Consider the following 18,008-nt stretch of genomic DNA (forward strand, 5'->3'; position numbering starts at 1 on the left):
CAGACCTTTAGTCATTTCAGTTCTACGTACTTCAGTATATATCTCTAAAAAATATGCATATTTTCTTATGTAACCATAATGCCAATTTGTTCCGATAAGAATTTGAATCACACATTACATTTGACAGTTTGGACTCAAAAGACTCTTAAACTATAGTAGTCCCTAACCCTACACCTCTTTTTAAAAAAATGCCATTGACTGTTGAAGAAACAATGTCTGGTGTCCAGTAGAATGTCCCATATTCTGATTTTGGCTGTATCTTCATACTACAATTTAATTTATTCCTCTGTTTCTCATATTTTCTATAAACTGGAGGCTAGCTTTGAATAACTAATTGGATTATGGTTTATGTTTTCTTTTGAGGGAGGATATAAGACTACTTCATAGGTATGGCTATGAAGTGCTTCCTCTGTCTGATAGTCCTGCTCTTAGGGATGCTCACATTGATCAGTGCATTCAGGTGATGACAGCTCATTCCTCCGTTGTAAATTTCCCCACCATCCACTGATGATGTTTGTCTTCTGAATGAATTATTTCATCAGGGATTTTTCTAATTCTGTCAATCTTTTCACATTTATTAGCTAAATAAATTATGTTCCCTCAACTAGGGCTATTTCGTTGTCTGAAATATAGTATGTAGAAATAAAAAAAAAACAAGATAAATGCTTAGTTCATTTCCTTTTATTGCAATTTTTGGATTAAGGAGTTGGTACCTTAGTTATTATTCTTTTTGACACTCTATTAATCATGCTTCTGGTTTATGACTTACTGCATTGGCTAGACTGGTGGTTCTCACCCAGTGATTATCCTGTTATCTCAGCCCTCATGAAACGGGTCTCATTTGCACAAGAGCCTTTACATCCTTGAGTATGTATGTGAATGACTTTCTCATGGCCACACATCTGCCCATCTAGTCCTGTGCCTTTCAGAAGACAGAACACCCTTTCCTTTGGTTTCTCTTCTGTTTCAGATCACACTGTGAACAAGATATGTAAACACTCAGATTCAGAAGTGGCTTGTCTTGCCAGAGAAGTTTACACTGAGTGGAAAACTTTCATTGAAACTCATTTGGATAGACCTTCTATTGAAGTCCGAAGTGATCCCAAAACTGAGTCATTTAGGAAAAAAGCCCAGAAGTTACTCTCAGAAGCCTTGGAATTAAAGGTAATGTCTTGATTGGAATGTGATTACTTGGTGCTGTTGGTTAAGTGAGCCTCATGTTTTCATAATGAGCTTTCATAGTCTTAATGCTCTGGCTTTATTCTAATCGGTTATTCTGTAAGGGTTCTGAATTAGTAAGTAAGCATTCTGAGAGACAGTGTTGTAAGATTACAGGCTTTGGAATTAGCAAGATCTGGGTTGAAAACCTGGTTCTAGTACATTCTAGTTGTGACACCTTAGGCAAATCCCTTAACATTTCTGAGACTTGGCTTCTTTATTTGTACCTACCACCTAAGGTAATTGGCAAAGTTAAACAAACTGTTTATACAAAGGAATAATATATAGTTCCTGCTGATTAGAAGTCATTTAATGGATGTCGGTTCCTTTCCATTTAAAATTCTTTGCCTTCCTACTGAAGTAAAAATTCTGGGATGGACTATGTTATGGAATATTAGTGGCAAAATAAATAGCTCTCTATTGAAAAGGTTCTATTCCCCCATTTTTTGTCCACACCCATACCTTTAGTTCAGGCATAAAATCAGTTGGGTAAACATATTCCCTGTCATCTTCATAGCCAGCAGTCCGGATGATGTTAGTGTTTGGAGGTGCTAGAAGAAGGATTTTTGCTTATTAACTGTATTAATCACCATAATCATTAAACATAAAATCTTATAAGCTAATTAATACTCTGGAAAATCAGGCACATAGCATCCATATTTTTTCCTCTCCCCAGGATATCCCAGGGTATCCCTATAAAAGTATCCTTAAAGAACAATTTAATATTAACAAAAGAAGCAATTCAAAAGTCTGGTTTAAATGTTAGATCTGTTACTGCATTCTCTAAAAAAATATTTTAACCTTTCTATCTCAATTGTTTATTCACAAAAAAAGGCAAAGGGATTTGTGGTATATTATTTACTTTTTTAAAAGAAAGTTTTGGGTTTTTTCAATACAAACTTATAATAGAAAATGAAAAGTATAGAAAGGGAAAAAAAATCACCATTGAACCACCAACCCAAACATAATCTTGTTAACATTTTGATGCATTTCCTTTTTTGGCAAATTATTATAGCTGTTTAAATGAATGCTGGGCAACTTATGATTATCTGAGATTTATTAAGAGTGATTTATATGCCAAATGTTCCATAATCAATTTTATTGATTATTTAAATAATATTGCAGAAAACTGACATAATTATTTACATTTGTTTTGTCTCTTTAATCCTGATCAATTTCAGTTACTGTCATTTTGTATATACTTTTCTATATATCTTTATATTTTATGTTTATACTTTTTAATGTCTTTTATTTGATAGTTCAGTGAATTGATGTGCTGTAGTTTGCTTAACTTTTCCTAAAGGAAGCTTTAATGTGAATATTAAACCATTGGAAAAGAGAAAAAATATGAAGGTTGTAAGTCTAATTTTCCAGAGTATTGATTAGTCAACAAGACTTGCTATTTTAAATAAAGGTTTTTTGTTTGTTTGCTTTTTGTCTTTTTTCTGTGACCGGCCACACCGCGCTCAGCCAGTGAGCACACCGGCCAGGCCATCCGTATATAGGATCCGAACCCGCGGCGGGAGCGCTGCTGCGCTCCCAGCGCTGCACTCTCCCGAGTGCGCCACAGGGTTGGCCCAATAAAGTTTTTTTTTTAATAAACCAAAATTATTGCAAAAACATACAATATGGGTATATAATATGTGGTTAATGTGGTGGTAAATACCAGTTCCCTGTGGTATCTTTTTAAGTAAATGATAATAACGAAGCTATGCTTGTAAGGATTAATGAGCAGTTTGCCTACTATATTAAACTCCATAATAATTATCCTTTTAGTTTATCCATTAATTATCCTTTAAATGGCACATCAAGTGGTAAGCACTCAAGTGTTACAAAGCAAAGTTAAAATAGTGATACATTCGTTAGTGCTTTCCAACATAATTGGAAAAGAAATACGATTAAGCATAGCTGAATGATTTTGTTCCCAAAAAGTAAATTTTAAAAATTTAAAGTATGCAGCTGACTGTCTTCCTTGGCAAAAGAAAAAAAAAAAAATCAATTTTCCTTGCATAAACAGTATTCAATAGTATTTTTATCAGTTTGGTATATCAGAGAATAGAAATACAAACACTTTCACATAAGAATAACACTTAGCACCTATCATCATCTGAGACATTTCCATATTGGGGTATCAGTGAACTATCTAATCCAGTATCTGGTCTTTGACAGTAACCAATGTCGAGTGCATTTAAATCAGTCATCAGATTTCCATAAATATAGTTTATCAGGCAGTAGTAAACCATTGGGTAAGTTATTTGTCCAATGACTAAAAAACCTTTACAGTTTGATCATAGCATGTGTTTTTTTGCAAATATCAGATCTACTCATTACATTTAGGTAGAAAAAAATGTTTTCATGTTATTTGTTTCAGTCATATCCTTTAATAGTAAAAGCCACAGATGAAGAATATACACATGGCCAAAAGGTGCATATTTTTATTACCCTGTAGATCTGCTTTCTAGATTCATGGATTATTTCCTTGTTCTTGGAATAATGGAATAGATGAATAAAAACTCCATTGCTGAAACCCAGGCTCCATTCCCCTTTACTTTCTCTCTTCTGGGTCTTCTTTGTTCTTTCCTGTCTTTTAGATCTTTCCTCACATGAACGTCCCCTGTGGTGTCATTCTCTTACTTCCCCTTCCTCATTATCCACTCTCCTTCCTACCTCACGGCCTGTGATCATTTTCCTATTATGTCATTTTAAAAAATGAACCTGATTCTCAAAGTGAGCCTGTATCATTAAGAGTTATGAAACACTGGCTAGTTGGCTCAGTTGGCTGCAGATGGTGCTAATGAGATCCAGGTCAGGGGTACATCCCCATATGGGACTGTTAGTTTATTCTTTGTTCGATGGCCTCAGACAGCACCCCTGGCTTTGACCAGCTCTCTCTCCTAGATGTATTCAAGTGGTCAAAAAGAAGTGGAGGTAGATATGTACAAATCCAATCATGCTATTGGAAAACCCACACCAAGTTTGCTTCCAGTGGCTATTCAGTTCAACAAATATTTAGTAAGGATCTATTAGGTGCTGGGGGAGAATACAAATATAAATGTGTTGCATTCCCTATCCCAAGACAGCTTTCTATCTCTTGGCTGAAAGCCTGTAAATGACTAACTAAAATATGAAGCAGTCTGAAATTGTGGTACTATCAAGTGGTGTAGACACACAAAGTACAGAGCAGTTAAATCTGATGGGGGCGTCTGGGAAGGTTTCATGGAAGAGATGGCAGTTGAACTCATCTTTGTAAGAGGAGTAGGATTTTGCTAACTAGAAGATACACATAAAATAGAAACATTTCGTATTTTATCTGCCATTTGTTATTTGTTATTGAAAGAACAGGAAAGGAAGTACAGATGGGGAGAAAAGACATTCATTTAACAAATATTTATTGAGCACCTATGCAAGGCATGGGGAATTTAGAAATGGATCCAGTATGGTACCAGTCCTAGAGGTGCTCGCAGTCTTCTGAGGAAGACAGACAAATATAGTTACAGTACAATGTGGGAAGTTCTGCACTTAAGGTAAATACATGAAGAAGACCTTGTTCTCTTGCTTTTAAAGAGCTTGTAGATGTGGTAGACATCACAAATTGATTTTGGCACCATTTCCCAATGAGTCCAGAGTCCTTAATGAAGGACAGCTCTAGGTGGTCATATTTTACATCTTCTCCCAGCTATATAGCCAATTCGTCTAGGATTACACAACTGAATGACATACACTTAATTAACAGGCACAAATAGATAAGGAAAACAAATCAGAATCTCTGTCTCTGAGAAATGTGAACTAGGAAATACCAAGAAAACATCAGTGTGAGTGTTGGGGGAATTAAGAGGAAGCAGAAGTTGTGGGTAGAAAAAAGATGCATAGAATAGGGGGAGAGAATAAGACAGAATTGGAGGTGAGTAAGGCCCATAAAGAGGAGCAAAATGTGTGAGAAAGAGGTCAGGCAGATCATGAGAGATACAGAGAAAGGACTTGGTCCCTAAATAAATCCCTAGGTTTCTTCCAGCCTTCCTGTTTTCATTCCCATTAATACAGATGTATCTTGCAGCAAAACCCCTTTTTCTCAAGGTTTCAGTGACAAAAGGACTTATGTAAAGCACCAGGTTAGGACCCATTGGAAAGGACTCATCAACACTTAAGGGGGTTTGGATTACCCAAAAGCAGTTACAAGATAGGCGTTTTTCCTTTTGTGCAATGAACTGGTTATACGTAACAGTGCATGATGTATCATTTTCCCCTTTGATTTATGTATTAATGTTACAGATATTTTTCTTCATTTTGATTGGTCTTCATTTAACAAGAGGCACGCATGAGAACTGTTAGATGCATGCTTCCTATTCCCATCACACCACTGGCATAGCCTGTCACGCTGCCCCAGTTACCTGTGCACACACTGTCTTCTTACTAGGCTTTGAGTTCGTGGAGAGCAGGGGCCAGGTCTTCTCTGCTCTGTCTCTCCAAGATCAGGCCAGACTCAGAGTAGTGACTCAATAACTATTTGGTAAATGAAGTATGATATCCAGTTATGTGAATTCCAAGGCAGTCTCAAGTTCTTTTTTGTTGTTGTTAATACTACAGTGTGATGGAATGGCCATGACTTGTTTTATAAACATACACATACTCTTCTTTTTACCTTGATAGTTACTCCCTTAAAAAAAAAAAAAAAAAGACTTTTCCTTGCCTGTTACACTAAGTGAATCTCTAAACAGTCAGTGACTAACCCAGCCTCACACTGGGATGAGGAACCTCTCTGGCAAATGCTCCAGGACAGATGCTGGACAGCCAGCCAACCACCTTTCCTGCCTTCTAAAGTAGTCTGGTACCAGGGCTGCCTCAAGCCAGGGCCTAGTTCAATGCCCACCCAAGAAGCCTTGAAAAACTCAAAGAGTCTGGATTCTGGAGAACCATCATGCCAAGTTTACTCACTCCAGCACAAGCCCAGGAGATTATCTGTCAGTCATTAGGACCTTTCGTGAACATCTTTTGTTTGCTAGTCCTAAGCAGATTTTTGGGCCTGGATATTCGCTCTGTTTCCCCCCTCCCCCAATTCTGCTCCCTGCTTGGTCCTTATAACTTCCAAGTTTCTTTTTTCTGTTTATTTTGGTCTATTTCTCATATTAGGACATTTTATCAAATATCAGGTGACCCTTTTTTATTTTTGGTGTGTTTTTTCTTTTTTTGAACTTTGCTTTTTACGTGGAAGTATAGTACATATACAGCACAGTACACAAAACATATGTACAGATCAATGAATTTATCACAAAGCAAGCCCCCACTTCACCTAGTCAGATCCTGTTCATTCTCCAGGTCCCAGGTCACTTCCCCTGAAGCCAGGTACTGCTCTGTTGGGTTGGGTCACTTTGTTGTGGCTGCACTCAACAGCACTCGTTCCTCTCCCCTTTCCTGGTACGTAGTACTTTTATAATCCCCATTCACTGCCCGGCACCCAGTACCCTTACAATCCCCATTCACTGCCTGGCACCTAGTACCCTTACAATTCCCATTCACTGTTTCTCCTACTGGACTGCACTCCCCATGGACTCAGGGGCTGTGCCTCCCTGGGCCACTGCTTGTCCCTCAGCCAAGCACAGAGCCTGGCACATAGTCAGTGATGAGTAAATATTTGAATGAGTGGCTGAGGTAGAGAGAGAAGGCATGAGGGAAAAAAATAATTGAGAGAAATTTGTTTTCTGTTTTCAAGGAATTTAATGCCAGGAAAGACAAACTCAAAATATAGGTCATTATAATATATTATAGTATATTATAATAACGACTAAGGGAAGCTCAGGACATTGTGGCAACCTGCAGAATAACTTTCAGTCCTTTGCACTAGAGGTTTTCGGTTTGATTGGTTGGTTTTTGTTTTTGTTTTGTTTTGTTTGCCCAAGCTTAGACATGCGGGTAGGTGTGTGTTTCCTAGGGGAAGGTGTGGCTTGCTAAGGGAACAAGTGCTCGTGCAGAAGCGTAGGGGTGTGTGAAAGTGGCTGAGAGTGCTCAGGCTGGGCTATGGTCAGGACTGGGGAGAGGAATAGTGGAGTTGGGCCTGGAAAGGAAGGTAGGGCTGGGGGTCCCTATTCAGACTGTGTGGATAAAGTCCAAGACCTGTCCTGCTTTGATTAGGTCTGTGACCTCAGGATAGCTTGGGCCTGAGCCAGACCACCCCAGAGTTCCTACAGGTCCCATCCCCTAGGCCTGCTCTGCTTAACTGAACCTGCAGGGGTCTCTTGAAACTCTCCTGCAGTTAGTGTGGTGAAAGAGAAGAAAAATGAACTTTGGAGGGGAAAGGGTAGGTCCAGGTCAGAGTCCCTCAGCTCTGTCTCCTAATAATTCTAAGACTTTGAACTTTTACCTTTGAGCATGTTTCCTTACCAGTCAAATGTGATGATGAGAGTTATGAATGCTGGCTGGATGGCTCAGCTGGTCAGAGCCCAGTGTTGTATATCAAGGTTAAAGGTTCAGATCTCCATACTGGCCAGCCACAAAAAAAAGAGTTATAAGCATGAAATGTGAAAAGTGACTTGTAAACTGCTCTATACACATATTAGGATCCAGACCCAGTGTTTCTAAAATGCTGTAAGGGGTTAAAAGGCACTTAAAAACAAACAAACAAAAAGTATAAACCGTTATACTGATTTATTATCCTTGGTCTTTGTTTCCTGGTTGGGAAAGTACAGGGCCCGTTACTTAGTTCAGACCAGGTTCCTGTTATAATGGCAAATATTACCACCCGGCAGGGGTTGTGAATGAGGTCCCTGTCACAAAGCACATGGCCTCGTTCCTTAATTGCCAGGGTGGAATTAATTTGCTCTTCCTGTTTCTCTTGTGACAGGAAGTAGATGTCCTTGAATTTCAGTTGATTAATGGAGGCCTCTGAGCAGAGTGCTCCAGCCTTTCTTACTTTTAATACTTATGCAATGCAAGGCCCTAATTTGATAATTTTGCTGTTTTTTAGATGGATCACCTACTGGTTGAAAATATTGAGCGGGAAACGTTTCATCTCTGCTCCCGCCTCATTAATGGGCCATACCGGCGGACAGTGAGAGCCCTGGTCTTCACATTAAAGCACCGAGCTGAAATCCGGGCTCAGGTGAAGAACGGCTCGCTGCCAGTCGGCACGTTTGTACAGACCCACAAAAAGTGACCTGAGGACGGTTCCAGTCCTGGGCTGGGCAGACAGGAAAATGGGCCTCTCTCTGCCATTCAAAGACTCTTTTGAGTTTGGCTGATAGCTGCTGGTGGCTGTGCTAAATTTTCCCATGGTGCCATTGCATTGCAGACAGAGGATGCAGAGAGCCTTGGGAGACAGGCCTGCAGGAACGTGCTTCATTAGCTGTAATGTCTGGTGCTGCCTAACAGGATGCACTTGGGCTGTCACTAGGAAGTACCATACAGTTGCCATCACCCAACACCGTGAAAGGGTGACGGATTTCACTGTGAGTATGCCAAGGACACCTCTAAACTTCCCCCATGTCAGACAGATGAAGTTACTACTTTATTTCGCCACCCTGCAGGTAACTGAAACTCAATTACTGCTGCCGCTCACTTGGTTCCATCCCCCTGAGTTTAGATAGCTCCCGTGCCTCTCAGAACTCCCCTCTGTTCTCTTTGCTCTACCCCAGGGGTGAGCCTGCCAGAGCCTGCTGACTACCCCTTCTTTCCAGAGCTCACTTATCTGAACGTTTCAGCTCTCCCTGGAAGACCTTCTGCATTGGTCTCTGGAGCCCCCATGCTGAGGCTTCTAATGAGGAACTGGCCTGAAGCCTCCTCACACCTCAGGGTTTATTTGAATAAGTTGGTGCTCTTGGTTTAAGGCTCTGTCGAAGATACATAATGAAATTTCTCTTGAAGTGAATTACTGCAGTAGAAAGAAATACATGCATATATATTTTAAAATGAAATGCCTCTATATAGGCCTGCTTGAACAATTATGTAAATGATACTTGCTTTTTAAAGTAATAATAAACTGGGACTTTTTTCCTAAAACAAAAAGTGTGGTTTGTTCATTGAAAAGTGTTTCCAACTGAGAAAGTGCGCAGTTGGTGAAATTAAAGAATGATGGGATAAGAATTTGAAGAAAGTAACAAGACCCAAGAAAGGTTTTTTTAGACTAGGGGAGGCTGGTGCATGTTTGTAATCTGAAGTAAAGTAGCCAATAGAAAAGGAGAGATTTAAAATTTTTTAAAAAGGGGGAGGCGGAATGGGGTGAAAAGCAATGATAAAAAGGAAGGGACTAACATTATTGTCTACCTTCTAAGTGTTGGGCACTTTTCCTAAGACAACACATTATCATTTACATGGGTTTTTATATAGTTTTTTTTTTAATCCTGTTTAATTTTCCCACCTATTATATTAAGTGGGTTTTGTTTCAGTTTTTATATTCATTCATTTATCCAGCAACCATTTACTGAGCACCCATTCCATGGGGCACGGTGGATGCTAAGCAGTAGCTACAGATAAGACCCTGAGGCTCACAAAGCAGAGGTATATTGTCCAGTTTCCCACCGCTGTAGTGACTACTGGAACTAGAATAATTGAGCACTTACCATGTGCCCAGCACTGTGGTAAACATTTTACAAAAAGAAAATACCTAATTAAAGATGAGTAAAGTGAGGCTGAGAAAGGTGTAGGAACTTACTAAAGGTCAAACAGATAGTGAATGAAAGATCTAAGATTCAAAACCCAGGTCTTTTTGACTGTATACAGTCTCATTGGTTGATTTTGTCCACTCTTACTATTTTTCAAGCATCATTGCTTGAATGCTGATGACATTCCAGTTTGTATCTTCAGCCCAGACATGGCCCCTGAGTTTCAGATGATATCTACTAGATGTCCCATGGACATCTAAGAGGTAACATGTCTTCTCTCAGTTGGCAATACTGGCAACCTAGGCCTCCATCCAGGAACCCAGGGGATCAGCCTGCACCCCACGTCTCCCACTCTCAGCCAAACAGGTTCTGATGGCTTGACTTCCCAATTACATTTAGAATCCCCTGCCTCTTCTCCATCTCTAGTATCACTTCAAGACTTTATTCTCTCTTGCCCAAATGACTATACGGCCTCTTAACTGGCCCCTCTACCTCCAGTATTACCCTCTTCAAATTCACCTCTATACACTATAAAAAAAGTGACATATTAAAACTGGAAATCCCACTGTTATTCCCCCATTAAAACCCATTGGTAAATTCCTATCACCTATAGGATAAAATATAAGCACCTTAATGTTGGTTTGCAAGGCTATCTGTAATCAGCCCCTGCCTGTCTTCCTCTCCATTCTTACCTCTTTCTAATCCCTGCCCCAAACTTGGTCCTCCATATTCTCCAGACTGCTTGTAGTTCACCACATCAGGTTTCCTGAAGCATCTGAGCATTTTTACGTGCCATTTTCCCTTTCTGAAATGCTACTCTACCTAGTTCCTTCCCTGGCCCTGCCATAATACCCTGTATACTGTTCTGTATGCATGCACGTGTTCTATGGGTATGCTTATGATTCTGTCTTTCCACTAGATTGTAACCTCGAAGTCAGAGATCCCGTCTTATTCACTGGGTATTGTCAGTGCCTAGAATGGTGCTTGTCCAGCATTGTAGCTGATAAATACTTGTGGAGTTAATAGATATCCAGTCTGTGCTCTTCCTTGTTCCCCCTTAGCCTATTAACTAAAGAGTAGCCAGAATGAGCCTTTTAAAATGTAAAACAAAATATATCTCTTCTCTGCTCAAAACCTTGCAGTGGCTTCCATTTTACTTGGTGTAAAATCCCAAGCCCTTACCATGTCCTACAAGGCCCAACATGATCTGGCTCTTAGCTGACTCTTTGACCTCATTTCCTAACATTCTCTCCCTTTCTCATGTCTCTGTGGTCCCACTGGTTCCTTTACTGTTTTGCATACACATAGCAAGTATGCTCCTGCCTCAGGGCCTTTGCACTTACTGTTCTGATTGCAATGCTCTTTACCCAGATATTTGCATGTTCCTGTCCTCACTTGATTCAGGTCTCTGTTTCTCTTATCAGAAAGGCCTTCACTGACTACCCTAAATAAAATAGCACTCCCTTCCAACTCTTCTTTAATAATACTCTACCCTGCTATTTATTTTTTCTACCTCCCCTACCCCCCAAGAATTTAAGCTTCATAAAAGCAGAGTCTTCATTTTGTTTTCTGCTGTATCATCAGCACCTCAAACAGAGCCTGGTGCAAGTTAGGTCTCCATAACTATTTACTGAATAGTTGAATGGTTGTGGGTATACAGGAGAGCCATCTAATCCAATTAGGAAATGCTTCTTGAAGGCGGTGATACCTGTGTGCTGTCGTAAAGGGCAGAAGGAGTTAATTGCGTAGTTGAGGTGCATGCCTGGCAGAGAAAGCAGAGTATGGAAAGACCCAGAATTGGAGATATCTGGAAGGCAACTGAATGGTTCAAGTGGAGGACACAAGCAGGAGAGAAGCTGGAGATGAGGTAGGAGAGGAAGGCAAGGGCCAGGGCCAGCTTTAGGGTCTAGAGCATCAGGTGAAGGTTTGGATTGATTCCAAGCAGGAACTGGTCAATTTTGTGTAAACAGCCTATGTGGAAGAGAAGTTGGGGCAGGGAGAGAGATTGGAAGTAGGAAACCTCATTTGTAAACAACCAAAGAGTTCAGCTAACTTAGGAATCTGGAGGAAGTTGAAAACAAATTGCTGTCTGACTAAAAGGCTTCAGTGGTGATAGCTGGAAAGTAAAATGATTGCAGAGATGTGCTTTGGAGATTTGGAAAGCAGGCTGTGTTATTTGTGGCTGTTTTCTCCTTGATGCATGTGCAGAATTTCCATGAACGCTAATAGAGCTATTCTGAGCACTTGCTGAAGGGAAGGAGGCTTGCAGACATCCATCCAAGTATGCCCACCTACTAAGAAGCACCTCTGAGCTCCGTCCTATTAAAAATGAAAATGTTGCTACTGAAATGGGGGGAGAGGAGTTCCTAGGACCTCTGAGTTACCTGTAAGTCTAGGTGTGAATATGTCTTCTAAGCATGTTCAGTTGCTAGAAGAAATTTGGGAAAGTAAATACCATTTATTGATTCTTGTGGTGGCTAAATTGGAGGTCCTGGTCCTTTGGATAGGGACTAAGTCTCTGTTTTCATTCATTCACTCAACAAACAAATGTTGCCCATCTTCTATGTGCCAAGGACTAGACTGGCACTGGGAGAAAAAGCAATAAATGAGATATAATTTCTACTCTTGATGAACTCTTAGTCTGGTTAGGAGACAAATAAATAAGTATAAGATAGCATATTAGGTATTTACTGTAGACATTTATTTAAAATATTGAGAAAATGGGGAAAGGAGTGATTAACACCACTCTGAGAGGAAGAAAGTCTTCACAGAAGAGTTCATGTTTGAACCAAGGCCAGGGGGATAGGTAGGAGTTGTTAGCAGAGAGCCCAGTCTGTGTGCAAAAGCATAGAAGTAAAGTGCATGGCTGGTTTTGGTAAAGGCCAATAATGTGAGGTGGTTTAAGCATAAAGTTCTTTGGAATGGTGGTGAGAAATGGGGCAAAAAAAAGTAACCAGGGCCCTGGAGGCCATATCAAGGGGTTTGGACTTTGGCCTTCAGATAATGGAAGACCACGTAAAGTTTTTGAGGTGGTGAGGGACTTAATAAGATGTGTGTTTTAGGAAGATAAAAATATTCCTACAGATATTTATGAAAATTTCAAACATTCAAAAAACCCCAACAATTTAGGGCAAAGAAAACAAACACTTGAAATTCGGTAAATTAGAGATTTTTTTTTGACAAATGAAGTTTAGAGTTGCCCAAACAGATATCATTAGAGAGTCCCAGATTTGAAAAATGGCAGGAGGCCCAGATAATGCATTTACTGTGTTCAGTGGTGAAGGAACAGGCAGCTGCCCTTTTTTCATTTATAGAATTTCAGGTTCTTAAACTTGTGCCTGTCAACCTTGGTTTTCTTTTGCTGCAGCCTCAGGCTTTGGAACCTCACTCTGAGGTTTGTAATGTGTTTTGGATGTGTTTATCACAGCCAGATGGGGCGAGGGCTCAGTTCGTTACTGCCCATTGTTGCTATCGAAGGCAGTCCATCCAGAAAATAAGGCTTTGGGAGCTTCGATTAGTTCGGTGACACTGCCTTAGTTTCAAACAAGAGACAAGTTGATTGGATGAAAATGTGTTTTCTTTTAAATCAATCAAAACGGTACAATTGCTGTCAGGGATGGACTTACTCATAAGCTGGAGGAGTTGGTTTCAAGATCCAAGAAGACCAAGATATCCAAGTAAATGCTGTTTTTTCATCTTGTTAAAATCATTCACTCAGCATGAAATTGTTGAGTTCTTATGTGCCAGGTACAAGGGTCACAGAGGTAAATAAGACATGGTATCTGGCCTCAAGAAGCTCATAGTCCAGTGAAGGAGACAGACAATAAACAGACCATTAAAAAATGCAAACAATTATAACTTATGGGAATTCAGAGAAAAATAAGAAGAGCTAATAAATATATTAAAAGATGCTCAGCCTCACTGGTAATCAGGGAATGGCAAAAACGAATGCCATCCTTAGAGGTCTAAAAAATACAGAGGTGGTGATCCCCATATCTCCCTTTTTAATTCACTGGTCTGGCCCCTACAAAAACCCTATGGATCCTGGAGGATGGTGACAGCAAAAGAGACCGAGTGGTAGTTCTAATTGCAGCTGCTGTGCAAAAGGGGCATCTTTCCTAGAGCATGTGAATAAGTTCTCAGGTACACGGTATGTAGCCATTGATCTGGTGAATGTTTTCTTTTCCTTTCCTATCAGAAAAGAATGAGAAACAGTTCATGTTCTCTTGGAACAGATAAGAGTATACATTTGTGGTCCTCTTGTCTCAAGACTAACTTCATTGCCCTGTCAAAACCTAGTCTGAAAAGACCTGTGCTGCCTAGACATCTTGTAGAACATCACATTGGTCCAATATATTGACAACATCAGCTAATTGGGCCAGATGAGCAAGAAACAGCAAGTATATTGTAAGCCTTAGTGAGACACATGCACTGAAAGAGTGGGAGAAAACCCTATAAAGATTCAGGGGCTTGACAGATCAATAAAATTTTTGCAGGCCAGTGGTCCAGGATATGCCAGGGACCCTCCAAAGCAAAAGACAAATTACTGCATCTATCACTCCCACCAATAAGAAGGAATCACAATGCCTGGTAGACCTCTTTGGGTTTTGGAAGTAGCATATCCCACACCTGGGAATACTGCTCTATCTCAAATACTAGATGACACAGAAATCTGGCAGTTTTGATTAGAGCCCAGAGCCAGAAAGGGCTCAGCAGCAAGTCCAGAGTACAAGTGGCCGTGCTGTGTGGGCCATATGGGCTGGCAGAACCCATGGTATTTGAGGTGTCTGTGGTGGGAAAAGATGTCTGTGGAGTTTATGACAAGGCCCAATAGAGAATCACAATGTAGACCCCTAGGGTTCTGGAGCAGGGCCGTGCTGTCTATAGCGAAGAATTATACACTTTTTGAAAAACAGCTCCCAATTTGCTAAAGGGTTCTGGTAGAGACAGGTCGTCTGACCATGGATCATCAAGTTGACCATGTGGCCAAAGCTGCTCACCACGAGCTGGATTCTACCAGATCTACTAAGTCATAAGGTCAGGCAAGGCCAGCAGCAATACATGAGATGGAAGTGGTGCAACTGGGATTGGGTATGGCAGGGCTAGAAGGCAGGAGGCAGCTGCATGAGCAGGTCTGTATCATCCACCACCTTTGCACCAGTGCCTCACCTTCGGCTCACCACTATGACCACCTGGGGACTCCTTATATCCAGCTGATGGAAGGGAAAAAAAGCCAAGCTTTGTTCATGGATGGGCCAGCTCCATACGTGTGAGCAAGACAAAAATAGAGCATGGCTGCACTGCAGCCCCATACAGTGGTGTCCATGAAAGACAGTGGGGGGGCGGGGGGGAATCTTTCCAGTGGACAGAGCTTTGGATAGGGCAGCTCGTTATCCACTTTTTGTGGAAAGAGAAGGGACCTGAGGTTAGACTATACATGGATTACAGGGTCAATGGTGAATGGCTTGGCTGGTTGGTAAGGGTCTGGAAAGAATAAGGTTGGAAAATCAGGGACAAGGAGACCTGGGGTAGAGACATGTGGATGGAACATGAGAGTGGGCACCAAGTGTGAGGATTATGGTATTCCATGTTAACACCCAACACAGAGCATATACCATGGAAAAAGCACTAAACAACCATGCATACACAATTGACATCAGCCAGTCTCTATCTGAGAGCACCTCAGAGCTGACACATGGGTGCACAGAGTAACCATAATGGCATGGAGAGGAGGGTATGTATGGGCCCAATAGTGTGGGCTCCCTCTCACCAAGCTGACCTAGCTGTTGCTACTGCTGAGTGTTCACCTGTCAGTAACAGAGACCAACTCTGAGCCTCGGATGTATCTTCATCACTGAAGGAGAACAGCCAGCCTCTTGGCAAGGTGATTATTTAAACCCCTTCCACCCTGGAAAGAGCTGCGATTCATTTTCCCTGGAATAGTCATATATTCCAGGTATGGGTCTGCCTTTGCTGCTTGTAGAGCTTCATCCAGCACAACTTCTGAAGAGTTTACAGAGTGTCCAATTGACTGGGATAGATTATGGGATCTATAGATTTTGAGTTAGTCAAATGGGATCTCATATAACCTTAAAGCAAAGGGGGTGTAGCAGTGGGCGCATGGCCATGGGATCCACTCATCCTTTTACTTACTATACTATCCTTAAGCTGCCACTTGGAACTGTCTGTTGAAGGTGCAGCTGGGGCACCAGCTCAGAAATGACACCTTGAGAGAATAGGATGCTGTCTTCCAGAATGCAGCACACATTCTAAATCAAAGACCATTACATGGTGCTTTGTCTCCAATAGGTAAAATGCATAGGTCCAGGAACCAAGGGATGAAATAGGAGTGATCTCACTCTTGACATCATTCCTAGTGACCCACTCTGGGCTCTGCAAATTTAGAGGTCCTGGGTCCCAAAGGAGGAACACTTCCACCAGGAGAAACATCAAGATTGCTATTGAAATTTTAGCTGTGACTCCACCTTGGCATTTTGAGCTTTTTGTGTCAAGGGACCAGCAGACAAAAAGAGCAGTCATTTTTTCAGGGATAATTATCCCTGGTCATTAACAGGAGGTATAGTTGCTGTTAAGCAATGGAGGGCAGGGAGGTATATTTTTGGTACCCAGGTGATCCACTTGGAGACCTGTTAGTACTCCCTTGCCCAATATTTGTGTGTGTGTGTGTGTGTGTGTCTGTGTGTGTGTCTGTGTGTATGTATTTGCAGCTGGCTGGCATGGGGAACTGAACCCTTGACCTTGGTGTTACAAGGCCGTGAGCTAACCAGCCAGCCCCGCAATATTTATAAAATAAATAGACAAGTGCACATGCCATGAGTAGGATATGGTGACTACAGACTCAGCCCCCTCAGAGCCAAGGGTCTAGATCACGCCTCCATGTAAGTCATGAAGACCAGAAGAGGTGCTCGCTGAGGGTAAGGGGAATCTGAAATGGACAGTAGAAGAGATGATGAGTATCAGTTGGAACCCCAAGACCAGTCATAGTGGTGGAGGTAGTAGTTTGTCCCACTAACTTTATAAGTTTCCCTCAGGAAAAGAGGCCCATAGATTCCTGGAACAGCTGCTTCCAGAACTGAAACCAAGAAGTGGGGTTGAGCGGCACAGGGTGTGGGCTGTAGTGGATACTATCCGGTATTGGCTAGACCTCCCACCGCCATGCCTCATAGGCCTTTCCCACAGCCACTGGGAATGCTCTCAGCTGGCAGCCCTCAGCTATCAGCCCTCCTGGGAATTTCCCTCAGCCGAATTTCCCTCACCCAAGGACATACGTATCCCTTTCCCAGGACAGATCAATTCAGGATTACAAAGGCCGGCTTACTGCCCCAACTCAGGACAACTCTGAAGGGCTGTCCCAGGTTCTGAGCTCCCCATGGGGCTGGCTGAGGTCTTCATGCTGCATTGTAGCCCAATTTATGTCTCTGCTTAATCCTGCTTCCTTCTCGCCCCTGTTCCCAAGAGCCATTCCTAATAAACTTCCTGCATGCTAATCTCCATCTCAGTTCTACTTTCCAGGGAACTGGACCGGTGATATAACTCTTCTAGTTGTTGGTAACAACTCTAGATTAGGGCTAGCAAACTTTTTAAAAAAGGGACAGATAGTAAATATTTTAGGTTTCATGGGGTGATAGAGTTTGGATGTGTTGTCCCCCAAAACTCATGCGGAAATCTGATCCCCAATGTGACAGTGTTGGAAGCTGTTTGAGTCATGGGGGTGGATCCCTCATGAATGGATTAATGCTCTCCCTGGAGGAGGAGGGGTAGTAAGTGAGTTCTCGCTCTATTAGTTCCCGTGAGAGCTAGTTGTTTAAAGGACCCTGGCATCTCCTCTCTCTCTCTCTTGCTTCCTCTCGCCATGTGATCTACTTGTACCCGCCAGCTGCCTGCTGCTTTCCACCATGAGTAGAAGGAGCCTGAGGTCCATGCCAGAATCAGCAGTCCCAGAATTGTAAGCCAAATAAACCTCGGTTCTTTATAAATTACCCAGTTTCAGGTATTTCTGTTATAGCAACACACACGGACTAATACATGGGGCCACACGGTCTCTGTCACAACTACTCAACTCTGCTGTTGTAGTGCAAAAGCTGAATACAATATGTAAATGAATGAGCGTGGCTATGTTCCAATAAAACTTTATTTACAAAAACAGGAGGTGGGCTGCATTTGGTCTTATGGGCCTTC

The 18,008-nt window shown here is 41.6% G+C and overlaps 1 protein-coding gene across 1 annotated transcript in view; it reads left to right on the plus strand.

Annotated features, from left to right (window-relative positions):
- Positions 1-9,185, plus strand: part of TCEANC2 (transcription elongation factor A N-terminal and central domain containing 2) — a 38,146-nt gene extending 28,961 nt beyond the window's left edge. Inside the window, exons 4-5 of the mRNA XM_063106507.1 lie at positions 971-1,164; positions 8,177-9,185. Coding sequence (XP_062962577.1) covers positions 971-1,164; positions 8,177-8,365 — 383 coding nt within the window. The 3' untranslated portion in view covers positions 8,366-9,185. The remainder of the gene's footprint in view (positions 1-970; positions 1,165-8,176) is intronic.
- Positions 9,186-18,008: the final 8,823 nt, after the last annotated feature.

This window comes from Cynocephalus volans, chromosome 8 (genome assembly GCF_027409185.1).
Source record: "Cynocephalus volans isolate mCynVol1 chromosome 8, mCynVol1.pri, whole genome shotgun sequence".
NCBI classification, from domain to species: domain Eukaryota; kingdom Metazoa; phylum Chordata; class Mammalia; order Dermoptera; family Cynocephalidae; genus Cynocephalus; species Cynocephalus volans.